Source organism: Gossypium arboreum, chromosome 7, assembly GCF_025698485.1.
Source record: "Gossypium arboreum isolate Shixiya-1 chromosome 7, ASM2569848v2, whole genome shotgun sequence".
In the NCBI taxonomy this organism is placed as follows: domain Eukaryota; kingdom Viridiplantae; phylum Streptophyta; class Magnoliopsida; order Malvales; family Malvaceae; genus Gossypium; species Gossypium arboreum.
The window spans coordinates 98556257-98570652 of NC_069076.1; the positions used below are offsets into that span (position 1 = coordinate 98556257).

A 14396-nucleotide genomic window follows, 5' to 3' on the forward strand; every position below is an offset into this window, starting at 1 on the left:
TCACGTCCGAGTAGATCTTAGATTCGGGATGTTCTTTCGACATGTCTCATAATAGAGAATGATTCTCCACATACAGTTCGGTTGAAGGTGGAGTTGTGCGTATGGGAAACGATTCTTCTAGTAAGGTAATTGATATTAGCACTGTTAAAATTAGGATACACGATAAGACGATTAGGATACTTTCATATGTCAGGTATGTACCTGATTTACAAAAGAATCTCATCTCATTGAGTATTTTAGATTTGAAAGGATGCAGAATCAACATCAAGTCGAGCGGCATTAAAGTATCTCGTGGAGCTCTCATTTTGTTAAAAGGTAAAAGAACTGAAAATCTTTATATTCTAGAAGATTTTACAGTGACCAGTGAAATCGAACGTCCCTCGTCTGTTACAAAGTCGAAGTCAACTCGTTTGGAGCGGAGGCAACTTGGTTATAAAAGGGAAAAAGGTATGACTATTTCGTTGAAGAGAGGTTCTCTTTTGGATGCAGGTTTTGAAAAGTTAGGGCACTATGTTCGTGAAAATCAAACCCGAGTTAGTTTTGATTTGGCAGTGTACAAGTCGAAGGATAGAAGTCTTCTAATTTCTAAGCACAGATTCGACTTAGTTAATTCACTACATGGTTCAAGATAGGCTCATGGCAGGCTTTGGCAAAGATGGCGTTGTGAAAATATGAGTCAAGGTGGAGATTTGTTAAGTATGACTCCTATTTAAGTCAAATTTAAGAAATAATTTTCAAGTTAAACTCTGTTTATTTATTTAAATCAAACATTGATTAGTTTAGATTATTTTATTATTATTTAACCTATAAATTTAGCCTATAAATAGACTATTTTACAACCTTAGAAAATACATCTATTAGATATTAGAACTCATAACACATTTAGAGAATTTTGTGTTTACGTTTTGAGGGTCGATTGTTTTCGGGTTTTCGAGGTTTAGTTTTTATCTCCATCTTTTGTACTCTTTGTTCTTTTGCCATTATAGTAAAATTATCTTTGCCCGTGATTTTTTATCTTCTTTGGAGAGGTTTTTTTACGTTAAATTTGTGTGTTCAATTTCTCAATTTATTTCGTTATTTTTTTTACTTTTTACTTAATCGAGTCGATTCTAACAGTTTAATTCACAACTACATCATCTTCGTATAATGTCTTCCTCGCACCACTAAGTCTTGCTCAGCGGACATCATTGTCAAAGAAAGCCACAAAGTTTATTAGCTTAGAAATGTTTTCTTTAGACCCTTACCCACCATAATGAACCCACATCATATCAGCAAGCACTGTAGGTTGATCATTGGAAGAAAGCCTTGAAAAATGAACTAGAAGCTCTTGAACAAAACCACATATGGATTATGAAGCATCTTCCTCCTGATAAAAGGGACATCGGGTGTAAATGGGTCTACAAAATAAAATACAATTCTGATTGATCCATTTAGTGTTTCAAAGCTCGTCCTGTTCCCAAGGGTTACACTCAAGTTGAAGGTTTGGATTACACTGAAACTTTTCTCCGGTTGCTAAACTTACTACTGTTCGTATGCTTTTGGCTCTTGTAGCTATTTGAAATTGGGAACTTCACCAATTAGATGTGCATAATGATTTTATTCGTGGATATTTACATAGGAATTTTACATGCAACCACCACCTGGATATTTATCTACAAACGATAATAAAGTTTGTCATCTCCGTCGCTCACTTTATGGGTTAAAACAAGCTCCGCAACAATGGTTTGCCAAGTTTTCCACTGCTATCTTGCAGTTTGGTTTTAATTAATCCGAGGCTGACTCTTCTTTATTTATTGATCATCAAAGAAATTCTTTTGTAGCTACCCTTGTGTATGTGGATAATGTTATTGTTGCCACTAATTAATGATTCATCAAAAATTGAGCTTTAAAGTGCTACTTAGCTTCTTGGTTTCCCATTAAATATTTTCTTTGTTTTAAAGTTGCCCCGAGTTCAAAAGGAATAGTTCCGATGGAGTAACACCATCATTTAGCTTTGAATGAAAGTTCTCTTCTTAAAGATCTGCTCCTACCGAAGGTTGATTTATCTCACCACTACTAGACAAAATCTTTGCTATTATGTTCATTTGTCATCTCAGTTTATGACACAATAACTAGCTGGCTACTTTGTGCATATTGCACTATCTAAAACTTGCACATGGTCAAGGCTCGTTTCTATAGACTTCAAGTCCTTTGTCACTCAAAAGCTTTTTATGATTCAAATTGGGCAAGTTGCCCACTCAGTGGCTATTTCATTTTTTGTGGCATTCACCTATTTCTTGAAAGAGCAAGAAACAGGTAACGGTGTCGCGTTCTTGAGCTGAAGCAGGCAGAATATCTCTATGGCAGCCACTGCTTGTGAGATTTGGCTACAACAATTACTTGCAAATTTATGTGTTAATCATTCAAATCCAATTCCCTTGTTTTGTGATAGTCAAGTTGCATGCCATATTGGTAATAATCCGGTCTACTATGAACGAACCAAGCATATAGAGGTGGATTTTGTCGTTTGTCCGAGATTACATCCAACAAGGTTTAATAATTTGCCATCATATCCCTACGCACAATCAAATTGCTAATTTTTATTCACAAAAGCGTTGGAAGCTGTCAAGATTCTTCTCTTTCTTTTTTCCCTGTTGTTGACTCATGAATGCATGGTTTTGTTAGCTATAAAAATCCCACCAAATATTTGCCTACCTTGTATAAATGCACCATATGTACTGCTCACGAGTTTTGGCATAAACAGCTTGAGCCTTCTTGAAAGCACTTTTGCCACAATCTTGTAAAAGGATAAGATAAAGAATTCTTTTTCGATGTGACATTGGTTGCTCTATGAAGAAAATCAATCTAGCCCAACTATTCACCTCGCTACTGCTCCTATGAAAATCCCATTTAACTTACTTTTTGTTAATTTGGAGATTGACTACATTGTCCAGCCAAAATAAAAAGAAAAGAAAACTATGGCCATCAAGCGCAATGGACAATATATAATACAAATGATGACAAAAGACGTTGTACATTGTAGAACAAACAATAACTTAGGTGTCATTTCTTATATCATATTATTCTATTTTATTGTAATATAATCAGTTAAAATGCTAAACAAAAACCTTGAAAATATGACAACTCCGCCATTGATTACATGTCTGATTCAAAGGAGAATTCAGTTACATAAAACTTGGAAAACTATAATAAGATTATCATTACCAAAAAAATAAAAATGATGTCGAGGGAACTCAAACTTGCTCTGAGATAAGTTTTTGAAGTATCATACATAAGGAGTTGACAATACTTAGGATGTCTATGCTCAATTTTATTTCCAAGCTTTGTCTCTCAACTCCGTGGAGAGTCTCGAGAGAATCATAGAGTGGGAGTACATTTTTTTGGCGGGTGAGGTGCTCTCATTCTATGAACTTGTCGTGGTTCTTCGTAAAGTCAAAAGACAAAAACTAAAAATAAAATTAAGTATAGACATCTCAAGTACAATACCAACCACGTTGAGGGATTCATTGGCTTCCACCTTCAAACCTTTAAAAGTTTATCGTTAAAAATGGAAGAAACATCTCGAGAAATTAACATAAACTTTGAAATTGTATGGAATAAACAGTAATCATCTTTTTAATTTATTTTCTCTTCCCATTTGATATATATAAGTTGAAATTAACATAGAATATTGAACAATATAAATTTACAAAATAAAAAGAACAACTTTTAGACAATCCAATTTTCAACTGATTTGCATGAGAAAAAAAAAAAAGAAAAAGAAAATCCCACCAAAAAAAAAAAAACATGTGATTCAACTTAATTATTACATGTTATTTTCCTTTTGTCCTTGTTGATCTATAGAAGAAGAACAAAAGGAAGGAGCAACAACAACAGAAGAATAAACCTTAGAATTCCCAAGTGAAACCTTACAAAGCTTGTTATTATTATTATTACCACCTTCATCATGATCATGGTGATCATGATGATCATGATGGTGATGATTATCATCACAAAATATGGTTTCTTCAACAATGGTATCGAAACCATCAACATCAACAGGATCCATTCTTTTCCCATTAATGGATCTCAAAGCTGATCTTGCATGGTTCTTCATGATTGTTAGCTGAAGAAGCTGATAAACCCTTGGATTAATATTAACCTTTCCTATTAGATTCAAGTTTCCCTCATACTGAAAATTGGTCTTGGCATTCTTTCCCCGTAAAACCATGGCGGCGTTATCATAAGCCAAAGCTGCTTCTTCTGGTTTGTCGAAAGTCCCTAGCCATAATCTTAGCTTTTGAGATGAGTTTTTGATCTCAGCCACCCATCTTCCGGATGGTCTTTGTCGGACCCCTAGGTATCTTCTTCTTCCATTGCTGATCACCTTCTTGTTGCTTCTTTTTTCACTGTTTTCAGCCATGGTTTGTGCTTCATGTGGTTCAATGGAGGTCTGGTTTTTGTTAGGGCTTTGATCTTGTTGAGACACCATAGTCAATCTTGAGCTATCCATTACAGGAGGAGGAAAGGGTTATGGAGGTAACCAAAAAGAATGAACTGCTATGTGATATTATGGAATAATAATGGTGATTTAAAGAATGATTTTGAGATAATTGCATGTTGATTGTCTGCTTGTGATGTATATATTTATATTTATACATATAAAGAATGAGTAAAATATAAGTGAAAACACTAAATCCCTGCTTGCCAAAGCAATCACAATTTGAATTAGGTTTAATTAGCAAGGTGCCACATATCTATTATATATTATTGGACATCATGAATGAAATGAAAGGTATGTAAGCCATATCACCATGATTTAGGTCTAATAGGTGTAGCACGTGTCGGATACAACAATAAAATATATTATACTCTTAAAAGAATACTTAAGTTTAAAATTTAGAAATAAAATTATTAAAAGGGATAATTACGAACGAACTTAAAAAGAATTAGTCTTTTGTGAATAATAAAACAAACTTGAAGTGTATTTTTTTTTTTTTGAAGTATATCAGTGTAATAATTCTTTTTATTTTTACAAATATTCGAAGGAGTGACAAATATGAATATATCAAAAGGATTTATATATTCAAGGGTGATGTATATATATAAATATACTCGAATATATGTTTGATACAAGTTTAGTGAGAAGAGGGTGTAGGGCAGAAAACTCCAAAAATAGCCAATAAACAGACAAAAAACCAAAGTATTATTATTACATTATATAATATTACAGAACTTAAAAAGCAGATTATACTCTTAAGTAAATACCCTGTGTAACATAAATCCAACAACCTACAAACAAAACTCACACCTCAAAAGTGCCAAAAAAAAAAAAAAAAAACAAAGACACCTTTGCTATCTTGAATACCATTTTCTTTTTCTTTTTTTTAAAAAGATGGGTCTTTTTAGTTTTTGTCTGGTAATAGGTTGTCTTTGCACTTAGTCTTTAAGAACATGGCATATATCCTTTGGTCTGCTCATTTTGCTTTTCAAATATATATGTTGTTTGTGCAGTTCTGCAATTGCCTCAGAACAACCTTTTAGCTTTCTTGTTGGATTCCTTGTGAGCTAACATTACATGTGTGTGTGTATACCTTGTTTATTTTATTTTATTTTATTTTTCACCTTTTCTTTAATTAAATTGTGCTCTTCACTGCTATTTTCAGATACAGTTTATATATATATAAAGGTGATTTAGTTGTTTAGTTGTTGGATTGTTTAGGACAGAACCTTATTATCTTAAATGCTCCTCTCCTTGATGTTGTGAGAAGTCAGTCATTCATAATTCATTTTTTTTGAAGTACATAATTCATTTGTTGTTTTGTGCACATCATGCATACATTTAAAACACATGGTAGTTATGGTATTCAATTTTGGGTGAATCTAAAACGAAATACATATATATATATATATATATATATATGTGTGTTAAATATGTGTGTTGATGGTGATGTTTGATACCAAATATTTTAGGGAAAATAGAAGATAAAATTAGAGGATAGATTCTTTTTCTAGGTGTTATTTTTGGTTTTTATAAGTTAAGAATAATCTTATTTATATTGTGGGTGGTATTCAAATAAAGTGCTAACTCTAAATAATAATAATTTTAAAATTCGACGTGAGAAAGAAATCCACAAGAAATTAACTTTTAATTAGAATTTTTGTTTTTAGGTGAAATAAGATTTATATGATGAAAAATACTATTTTCTCATGAAAATTAAAATGTATGCCTACAAAAACAATTTAATATTATTCTAATATTAATATAATGAATCTGTGATTACTATATATTAAACATTTTAAGGGTGTTGTTTTATCTTTTATATCTTTTATATAAAGAAATATATGTACGTAATGTATAAAAATTAAAATTAAAATTGTTATTATATTAATTTTATAATTATCACATCAATCGAATTGGACTAAAAGAGACAAACACAAACTGTGAGTGATTATTTTATAATTTTATAGTTGGATAAGAAAAACTTAAGCATAATTCAGTGACTGGCCGTGTTATTTTACACTAATATAATAATAATAATAAATTATTATTATTATTATTATTGAAATTGCACTTTTGTGTTTTTTTTTTTTTTTTTGAAGTAAGCAGTAATTCCAACACCATGAAAAGTCCAATTTTGATGAAATTCGAGAACCTATTTTATTCTTTTAAAAAATTCAAATATTCATAATATATTAATATTTATATATTATAGTTAAATCTTAAATAAAAATTTATGAAACAAACAATAAATTTAAGTGGTGAGATCAACCGAATTTTTTTAATAAAATTTATCTAAATCCATCCAGATTCCAACAAGATCTATCTAAGACCAAACAGGAAATTGGACAAGTTAACCATTTTTGTCAAAAAAAAAATTTATCTAAATCCGTCCGAATTTTTGTATTACTTTTCACATTTCTTTGACGAAAATTAAGTGGAAAAATCAACCATTTTGTCAAAAAAATATATATGCGTATTTGTCTTTGATCAAATGGTAAAATGAAATAAAATTGGAAAACTATTTTTTAATTTAGTATTTAAGTTTAATTCTCACAATAAAATCTAATTAAAAAAATTAACACTAACTTGATGTGTTTATCAACTATTAAACAAATTTTAGATTTCCAATGACCAAATCTTAATAAATTAAAATAGAAAAATAAATTTCTCAATTTTTATCAATATTGTTTAAACTAGAATAGATTATTTAATAAAATTAGTTAGATAAAAATTGACTAAGATATCTGTTCGAATAAAGAAATTAAATCGGTTAATACGTGAACCATTCAAAACCAATTGAATTAAGCTAAAAATCAAATTAATCAACTGAATTTTTATAATTAACTCGTATATAATTTATCGTAACATGTATCTAAACCACAGGACAAGTAGTGTTAATTGTTTTACTTGTACGAAACGTATAAACTTTAACATTAAAAGCTTTTGGGTTTGACTATGTTACTAAGATTCATATATAAAGAGTTGGATATGAGTTTATTGATTTTTAAATTATTTTATATTTTAATATAAATATACGTTTTAGTATTTATATTATAACATAATATACTTAATTTTCATACCAATACATAAAATAAAAGAAAAAAAAACAACAACAACAACATATTATAAACTTGAAAATAGATTATGCCCGACTCAAATTCTAAATATTTGATGTCGAGCTAGACCCATATTTAAGTAGGCTTTAATTTTTACTCCAATTTAATTTTTGAACCAAACTCTATCAAACATGAATCTAATTAAGATGGTAATAACAAATCTCGAAATACAAACTCTTTACTTTAAAAAACAAATTAAAAAATAACTTAATCACTTTCATCAATTTTCTTTAAAGATTGAATAAACAAATAGAAATTAGTTTACTTTTATTTGTATAACCTTACATCTTTCATACAAATCAAAACACAAAAATGATGGTTCTAACTTGGAACTTAGAACCCCAAATGTTGGATACTACTAGGCTGCACCTCTTACAGACATGATTTTGTTGTCAAGAAATACCTTTTTCTTGATGTTAAATATGTACATTTGAAATAAACTCCAGCAGCACAAGTAATAATGTACAAACCATATTCCGGTCAAATAAACTGTGATCATTGATGATCCTCGCCTCCCTTTCTTGAGCTTCTTGATTTTGCTTCTAACCGTGCAGTATACCCTACTGTTGTGGGCCGTAATGATCTCTGTCGCACCATATGACAGTACTCAGGGTCATCGGATTGACCATCAGATCGAATCCATTGTATCATCTGATGATACGAGGGGAAAAACCGGACTTGGATAGCCGAGTAAATGAAATACGGGAGAAGTGAAGATATCAACACAAGGAGAGTAAGAAGCCAATACATTCCAGCAGGCGCACAGGATTCGATGAACACCTTGTAGGCAGTAGTCGATATGCTCGGGTCCATGGCTCCATATGCCATGAGGAAGATGTACCATAATATTATGCTGCCCCATATGAAGAGATGTTGTATGTACGTAAAATAAGATACTGATAATGCCATTTGGCAGTTTACGACCCATACCACGCATGTATACATGGCGGTGCCGAGGATCTCTAAACCGACAACTTCCCCACCTTTGCGGAAGGCTTGATGTTGCACTGCTCGGATGCAGAAGAAGAAGATGACCGTAGCACTTAGGACTCCGTTAAATGCCCACGCAATGATCCGAAGCCAGCTAAATAGGACATTTTGAATGCCTTCTTGATATAATAGAGGAAACTGCAACATTGAGTCGAAGAGAATCGAGACATCATTGTTACAGTTAAAACGTACACATATCCGACATTATAGAAACTTGTACGAGGGATACCTTAAGACATAAACGGGATGAGACATCCTGGTCGAAAACTCCAAGAGCGATCACAGGCAGTGATGTGAAGAAAACATTATAGAAGGAAAGAAACCAATCGTTGTATACAGCTTGTCCCGAGAATGATGCATATATCTCATAGAAGAAGAGGGTGAAACCAAAAACAATATTCTTGTAAAAGAAATAGCATATCTGCAATACAGTTCAATCATTCAGTTTTACCAGTTGATATCGGATGTTGTTAAAAATAAAAAAACATCTAAGAGTAACTTATATTACCATTGATGAAATCCGTCTATAACACCAATGTCCATGCACCAGAAGCAAGCGCTCCAAAAACCGGAACTGGGCGATTGCAATGTCACTTGACATGACAGCCTACAAATTTTGAAAAGTCGGTATTAGAAACGCGAAGGAAAAAGCATCAAGTGAAACAAAACAAATGCACCATTTTTATACATGGAGCAATTTATTTAGGATTACCTGCATTCCTTCTACACCGCTGATACCAACTCCGATATCGGCTTCTTGAAGCATACCGACATCATTTGCTCCATCACCGATTGCAAGAGTTGTACTTCTGGTTTTAGTTTTAACCAGTCTTGTAACCTGTGAATTTGTATTTTTCCAGTTAATTAGTTTGAATTCTCCTCAGAATTGCAAAAACAAGTTTCGGTCAGAAAACAACCATTTTTGTGCTTACACACACACACACACACATATAGGGATAAAATAACTTACTAGAGCCTTTTGTTTAGGAGATGAACGACAACAAATTACGGATGCACACCCAATGGCAAGTTCTAAGAAGGCATCTTTGACATCATCTTCCAGAGCATAAGTTAATGATTTTCCATCAACAATCAAAGCCAATGCCTCAGAATTTTCATTTGACGATGTAAGCAACAGCCTCCCTTCGGCTATCTGCTGGAGAACGCTTGCCTTATATGCCTAGAAAAAAAAACTCATCAGCTGGCAAGCACACTCAATATGTCGGATTTATCCAATGAAGAGAAAGACTAGTGAGATAAAAGAAAGTATTCATTGAACTAAGAGTTTACCGCTGCAGCAGCGGTTTTATCCCCAGATTTCTCCAATGCCTTGTCCTCCGGTGTATCTGAATTTATTATTATTTGCTTCATTCCTTGTCTCAGCAAACTACAGGCAAAGCTGCAAAGTTCAAAGTTTTTGAAATCAGCATTCGAGTGTTATAATCAAACTTTACGGTAAGCATTTGTGATATACAATCATACCCAATATTAATGGCTGTTTCCATCTTATCTCCTGTCAAAACCCATATCTTGATCCCAGCTTGTGCAAGTTTGTCAATGCATTCCGGAACCTATCCAGCACGAAAGGCAAATATGAGTATAACACAAAAAATAGACAAATAATGCTTTCAATAGGTGACCTTTCAACCCACCCCATTCTGAAGTTTGTCTTCAACAGCTGTAGCACCAAGAAGAATCAAATCCCTCTCAATACTCTCCGCCACTTCCTCGATCATTTCCTCCCTATCTGCACTCACTATGTTCTTGGCTTCCGTGAATTTCTCATTGAACTCAACATATTCTTCCTCATTTATTTCACGGTATGCAAGTACCAAAGTCCTCAAACCGGCATCGGCATATTCTTCAATGTGCTCCTTGGTTTGCTCTGCGAATTCTTGTCCATTCTTTGCAAGTCTTTCAAACATGACACTGAGTATAAGAAGAAAAAGAATGTACTTAATATAATCCGTTGTTAAGTATTTTTATGCCGAAAAGAACTACAAAGAATGATTAATTGTTTCTGATTACGAACCTGTCGGCACCTTTACAGAGTAGCAGCAGCTTGCCTTCCTCATTCTGCAAAATCACAGACATCCGCTTTCTCGAGCTACTAAACTCCAAGATATTCAATAGTTTATAAGATCTACAAAAGATAAAAATGTTACATCATTTTCATTACATATATGAAATATCATTAGCTCCAATGGATGGCCTTGAAAATCATTTATAAACAAATAAGGATTATAGTTTTTTAACCTTTCAACTTTTTTCCCGGAGAGATCGAACTCATATAATGAAATGCTTGTTTGTGTCCTTTCATAAAACTCGAATCCCAATTCCCTAGCTGCAACCACAAATGCTGCCTCATCTGGTGACTCGGCTTCATATGAAATTCTTCCGGTTTCTTCATCCACTTCAGGTATTGCAGTATGACAGATAGCCAATAGTCGTAAGAACTTCTGAATCACATCAGCATGAGGTTCTTTTAGCCAATTACCGTTCATGATTCTTTCATCCACAAAATTAAACCCTTTGACCGATGGCTTTTCTTTCTTAAACTCCTCTACTTGGTCATTGATCTCTGGCACCTCTCGAGCCAAAGGTGAACCCTTTCTCCATGCGAGAGCTCTTTCAACTTCAGTAATTCCATGACCGTACGATGTTCCAGCTATAGAACATTTGATAAATTCCATGGAGTTGCAAGTCAAAGTTCCGGTTTTATCGGAAAGTATAGTGTCAACCTGGCCAAGTTCTTCATTTAGATTTGAGGTCCGAGCATGTGCTGGCTTGTCGGTTTCTTCGTGGTACATATGCAGATCTTGGTTGATGAAAATACTCTGGAGAACTTTGACAATTTCGATGGATACATACAAGGAAATCGGAATCAAATATGAATAAAGCATGAGAGCTGTCAAAAATTGTAAAATTGCTGCAACGGCTGCCCTTTTTGGGTTATAATAAATTGTAGTGTCATCCGGCCTAAGGTACCATCTCCTCATTTTTCCATTTTCCAAGTCCTCTCTAGTTTCTATGCCAAAGAAAATCGACCCGATAATAGAAAGCCCAACTAGGACAGCAAACAGAAAGTACACAATATTATCCATCCTTTTCTCAATCTTGCTTCTTTTTGAAGGAGGTTCCGTTGAATTTTGAATAACTTTCGTGTCACGGCCTGTGAAGATAACTACACCAAAAATATAATCCGTGTTCCGTAATTTGGAGTCCCTAAGTAAAAGCTGCTGAGGAGATAAAGGATATTGTTCATCTCCAAGTTCGAGACTACCAACAAAAGAGTACAAGTTTGCATTCGGATCTTCACATCTAATGGTAGCCTTGAAATCTTGAAAGCTTGCATCGTCGTGCAAACTTGAAGTTACATCGGATGCTTGTTTTAGTTTCAAATTGGTTTCGCCATCAAGGTTCATCGTTTCAACATAGCAAATAGCTTCCTCGTAACTCGAAGAGAGTAAAATGAGATCCGCAGGAAAGAATTCATCCTTTTCAACTTTGACTATATCTCCGACTTTCAAATCCATCCATTTAGTAGGTTCAAAAATACCATCACTTTGATGCATCTTAACTTTCCGGTTATTGACCTCAGTGTCCTGCAATGTCATCAACAACTATTTTACGAACCCGAGAAACATAGACTACCAGAAAACAAACAAAAGACACTAGCCCCAACCATTTTTTACACAAAGTAGCAACCGATGGGGATTTAAACACTTCCCCGAGAACACTATTTCAGACAGATAGAGCTACTGCATCTATACAGAAAGATGTCTAAGACCTCCACAACCCCTTCCCACTATCTCGACTTTCCCTCTGTCTCTCCTACATGATAACCGCTATATACAACCTTCTCAGAAACCGGTTCAGTTGTAGCACCAAACAAGTATGTTTTCTTAAAGTACTCAATTATAAATTCTGACTCCGAGCAACATCGAGTTTCATAAAGTTAATTACCTGTTTTTTTCGTCTCCAATCTTCGACAGCCTCCTTTCCCATAGTAGCTCCGATGACAACAACTAATGGAAGAACATTACTAACAGCTGAGTAAGGAGACAACGGTGTAAAAGACAGTATAGCACATATGAGAAAATAAAAATTAGCCACCCTCCTGAATTGCTCAAACAACGATTTGGGAAAGAACGTCGCAAGCGTATACTTTGTACTTCGAACAGAATTACCAGCATAGTTACGAAGACTGGCCTCAAAGCATTCAGGGTCATTACAATATACAACCCTTGAGAAACCAGGTCCTCCAATCAATGAATGATCCCCTTTGAATGATGCTTTCCCACATGAGAAAGCATGTATTCGGCTAAAATGCTGCTTTCTTCGCCTTCCGCCCGTCATTGTATTACAAATTTAATCTGATTCTAACTGATACAAATAATCAAACACATAGTAAAAACTAAATAAACATCCCCATTTTTTCTCCTTCAAAAGATGCTTTGAAAGCTTCAACAAATCAATGATTTTATAAACAAGATAAGCTGCAACACAGCAATCAAACAAGATCTTTTAGTCTTTTTTTGAAAGGAAAGAAAATTAAAGCTAGCTAACACACATATAATCCCAAAAAAGCACTTAAACAATGATTCTTTTTTATAATTTATTTTAGGTTTTTGGTAGAAATGGTAGACCAGTCAGCCATATCTGAACATTGACTTTAAGCTAGAAGAAACAAAAGCAGTTAATTTTACCCATCTAAGCATATTTACTTTAAACTCAACCACTCCATTATAAATCATTTAAACCCAACATATATAAATAGTAATAAAATAGAAAGATAAATAAGATCACCAGCTACAGAGAAATAACCTAAACCAGATAAAAATAGAAACTAAAACTAAAACAGGTAAAACTTTGAGCTAAATACTGAAATAACTTGTAAATTACATATATCCCAAGTCTTCTAGAAAGTCAAAGACAAAAGGCTGTAACTTGTAAGAAAAAACATGAAGAAAAAAAAAAGAAAACAGCTTTTAAAGAAAAATCCCATGATTTATATGCTTTCAAACAACTACTCTTATAAAAAAGTACATCCACCCATAGATCTGAACTTCAAAATCAGCTAAAGAAAACAACATATTTCATATGTAAAAGGCTTCAAAAAAACAAAAACAGAAACAAAGAATGGGATTTCTAAGTTGAAAGAACATACTTCATTGACAAATTGGGTTCTTCCTTTTGGATACCAAGTAGCAGATGGAACAGATTAGGACAAGATAATAAAACAAGAAAAATGGGATCTTTTTTATATTTAATGGTGTGTGTTTGTTCAGGTGATTTTTAAAGGGAGAGGGGATTTAGCTGAAATTGTAACAGAGGGAAGGACAGAACAGAGCAGAACAGAGAGATGTAATGCAAGATGAACTTAAGGTTGTCAGAAATGGACAATTTTATTTTTGGGTTTGATGGGAAGACAGTTAAGAGAAAGAGAGATGGAAAGAGAAAGTTTTGGGGGTTGGATTTGGTACGTAAAATGTTCAAAAATTGGATGAAGGCAGCGGCTAAATGGAAGAATGGTCAAACATCCCTGTTCATTAATCACATGTTTTAATTATTTTTATCTCTCTTTAATCTTTATTATTTTTCCCAAATCAGGTATCTATAGTGATTAATTCTTTTGTGAAGGGTATTTTTCGAAAAGATAAATAATTAGTCATAAAATGTATTTTATTTTTACGAGAATTAAATCTTTAATCATATGATTAAGTATGAAGTGAGCAACTATTACCTAAAAAGATGTGTAAAAGTTGGGTCAAATTGATCGAACTAATCAATTTCAGTTTTGTCCG

General features: G+C 33.2%; 2 protein-coding genes across 3 annotated transcripts; both read right to left on the bottom strand.

Moving 5' to 3' along the window:
• Positions 1 to 3805: 3805 nt before the first annotated feature.
• Positions 3806 to 4602, bottom strand: LOC108476045 (ethylene-responsive transcription factor RAP2-2-like). Its single transcript, XM_017778113.2, has one exon. It carries the CDS (start codon positions 4490 to 4492, stop codon positions 3806 to 3808), a length of 687 nt encoding a protein of 228 aa, XP_017633602.1. The 5' UTR covers positions 4493 to 4602.
• Positions 4603 to 7814: 3212 nt separating this feature from the next.
• On the bottom strand, positions 7815 to 14112 carry LOC108479300 (putative phospholipid-transporting ATPase 9). 2 transcript variants are annotated; one of them, XM_017782937.2, is made up of 12 exons: positions 13760 to 14112; positions 12556 to 12975; positions 10846 to 12194; positions 10622 to 10732; positions 10242 to 10518; positions 10072 to 10160; positions 9880 to 9988; positions 9560 to 9769; positions 9302 to 9427; positions 9098 to 9196; positions 8819 to 9010; positions 7815 to 8727 (listed from the first exon to the last, which is right to left on the bottom strand). In XM_017782937.2, exons 2-12 carry the CDS (start codon positions 12946 to 12948, stop codon positions 8095 to 8097), a joined length of 3588 nt encoding a protein of 1195 aa, XP_017638426.1. In that variant the 5' UTR covers positions 12949 to 12975; positions 13760 to 14112; the 3' UTR covers positions 7815 to 8094. The 2 variants fall into 2 exon arrangements, with proteins under 2 accessions (XP_017638426.1, XP_017637696.1); XM_017782207.2 differs by having other exon boundaries at positions 12556 to 13088; positions 13760 to 14111.
• Between the last annotated feature and the right edge of the window lie 284 nt (positions 14113 to 14396).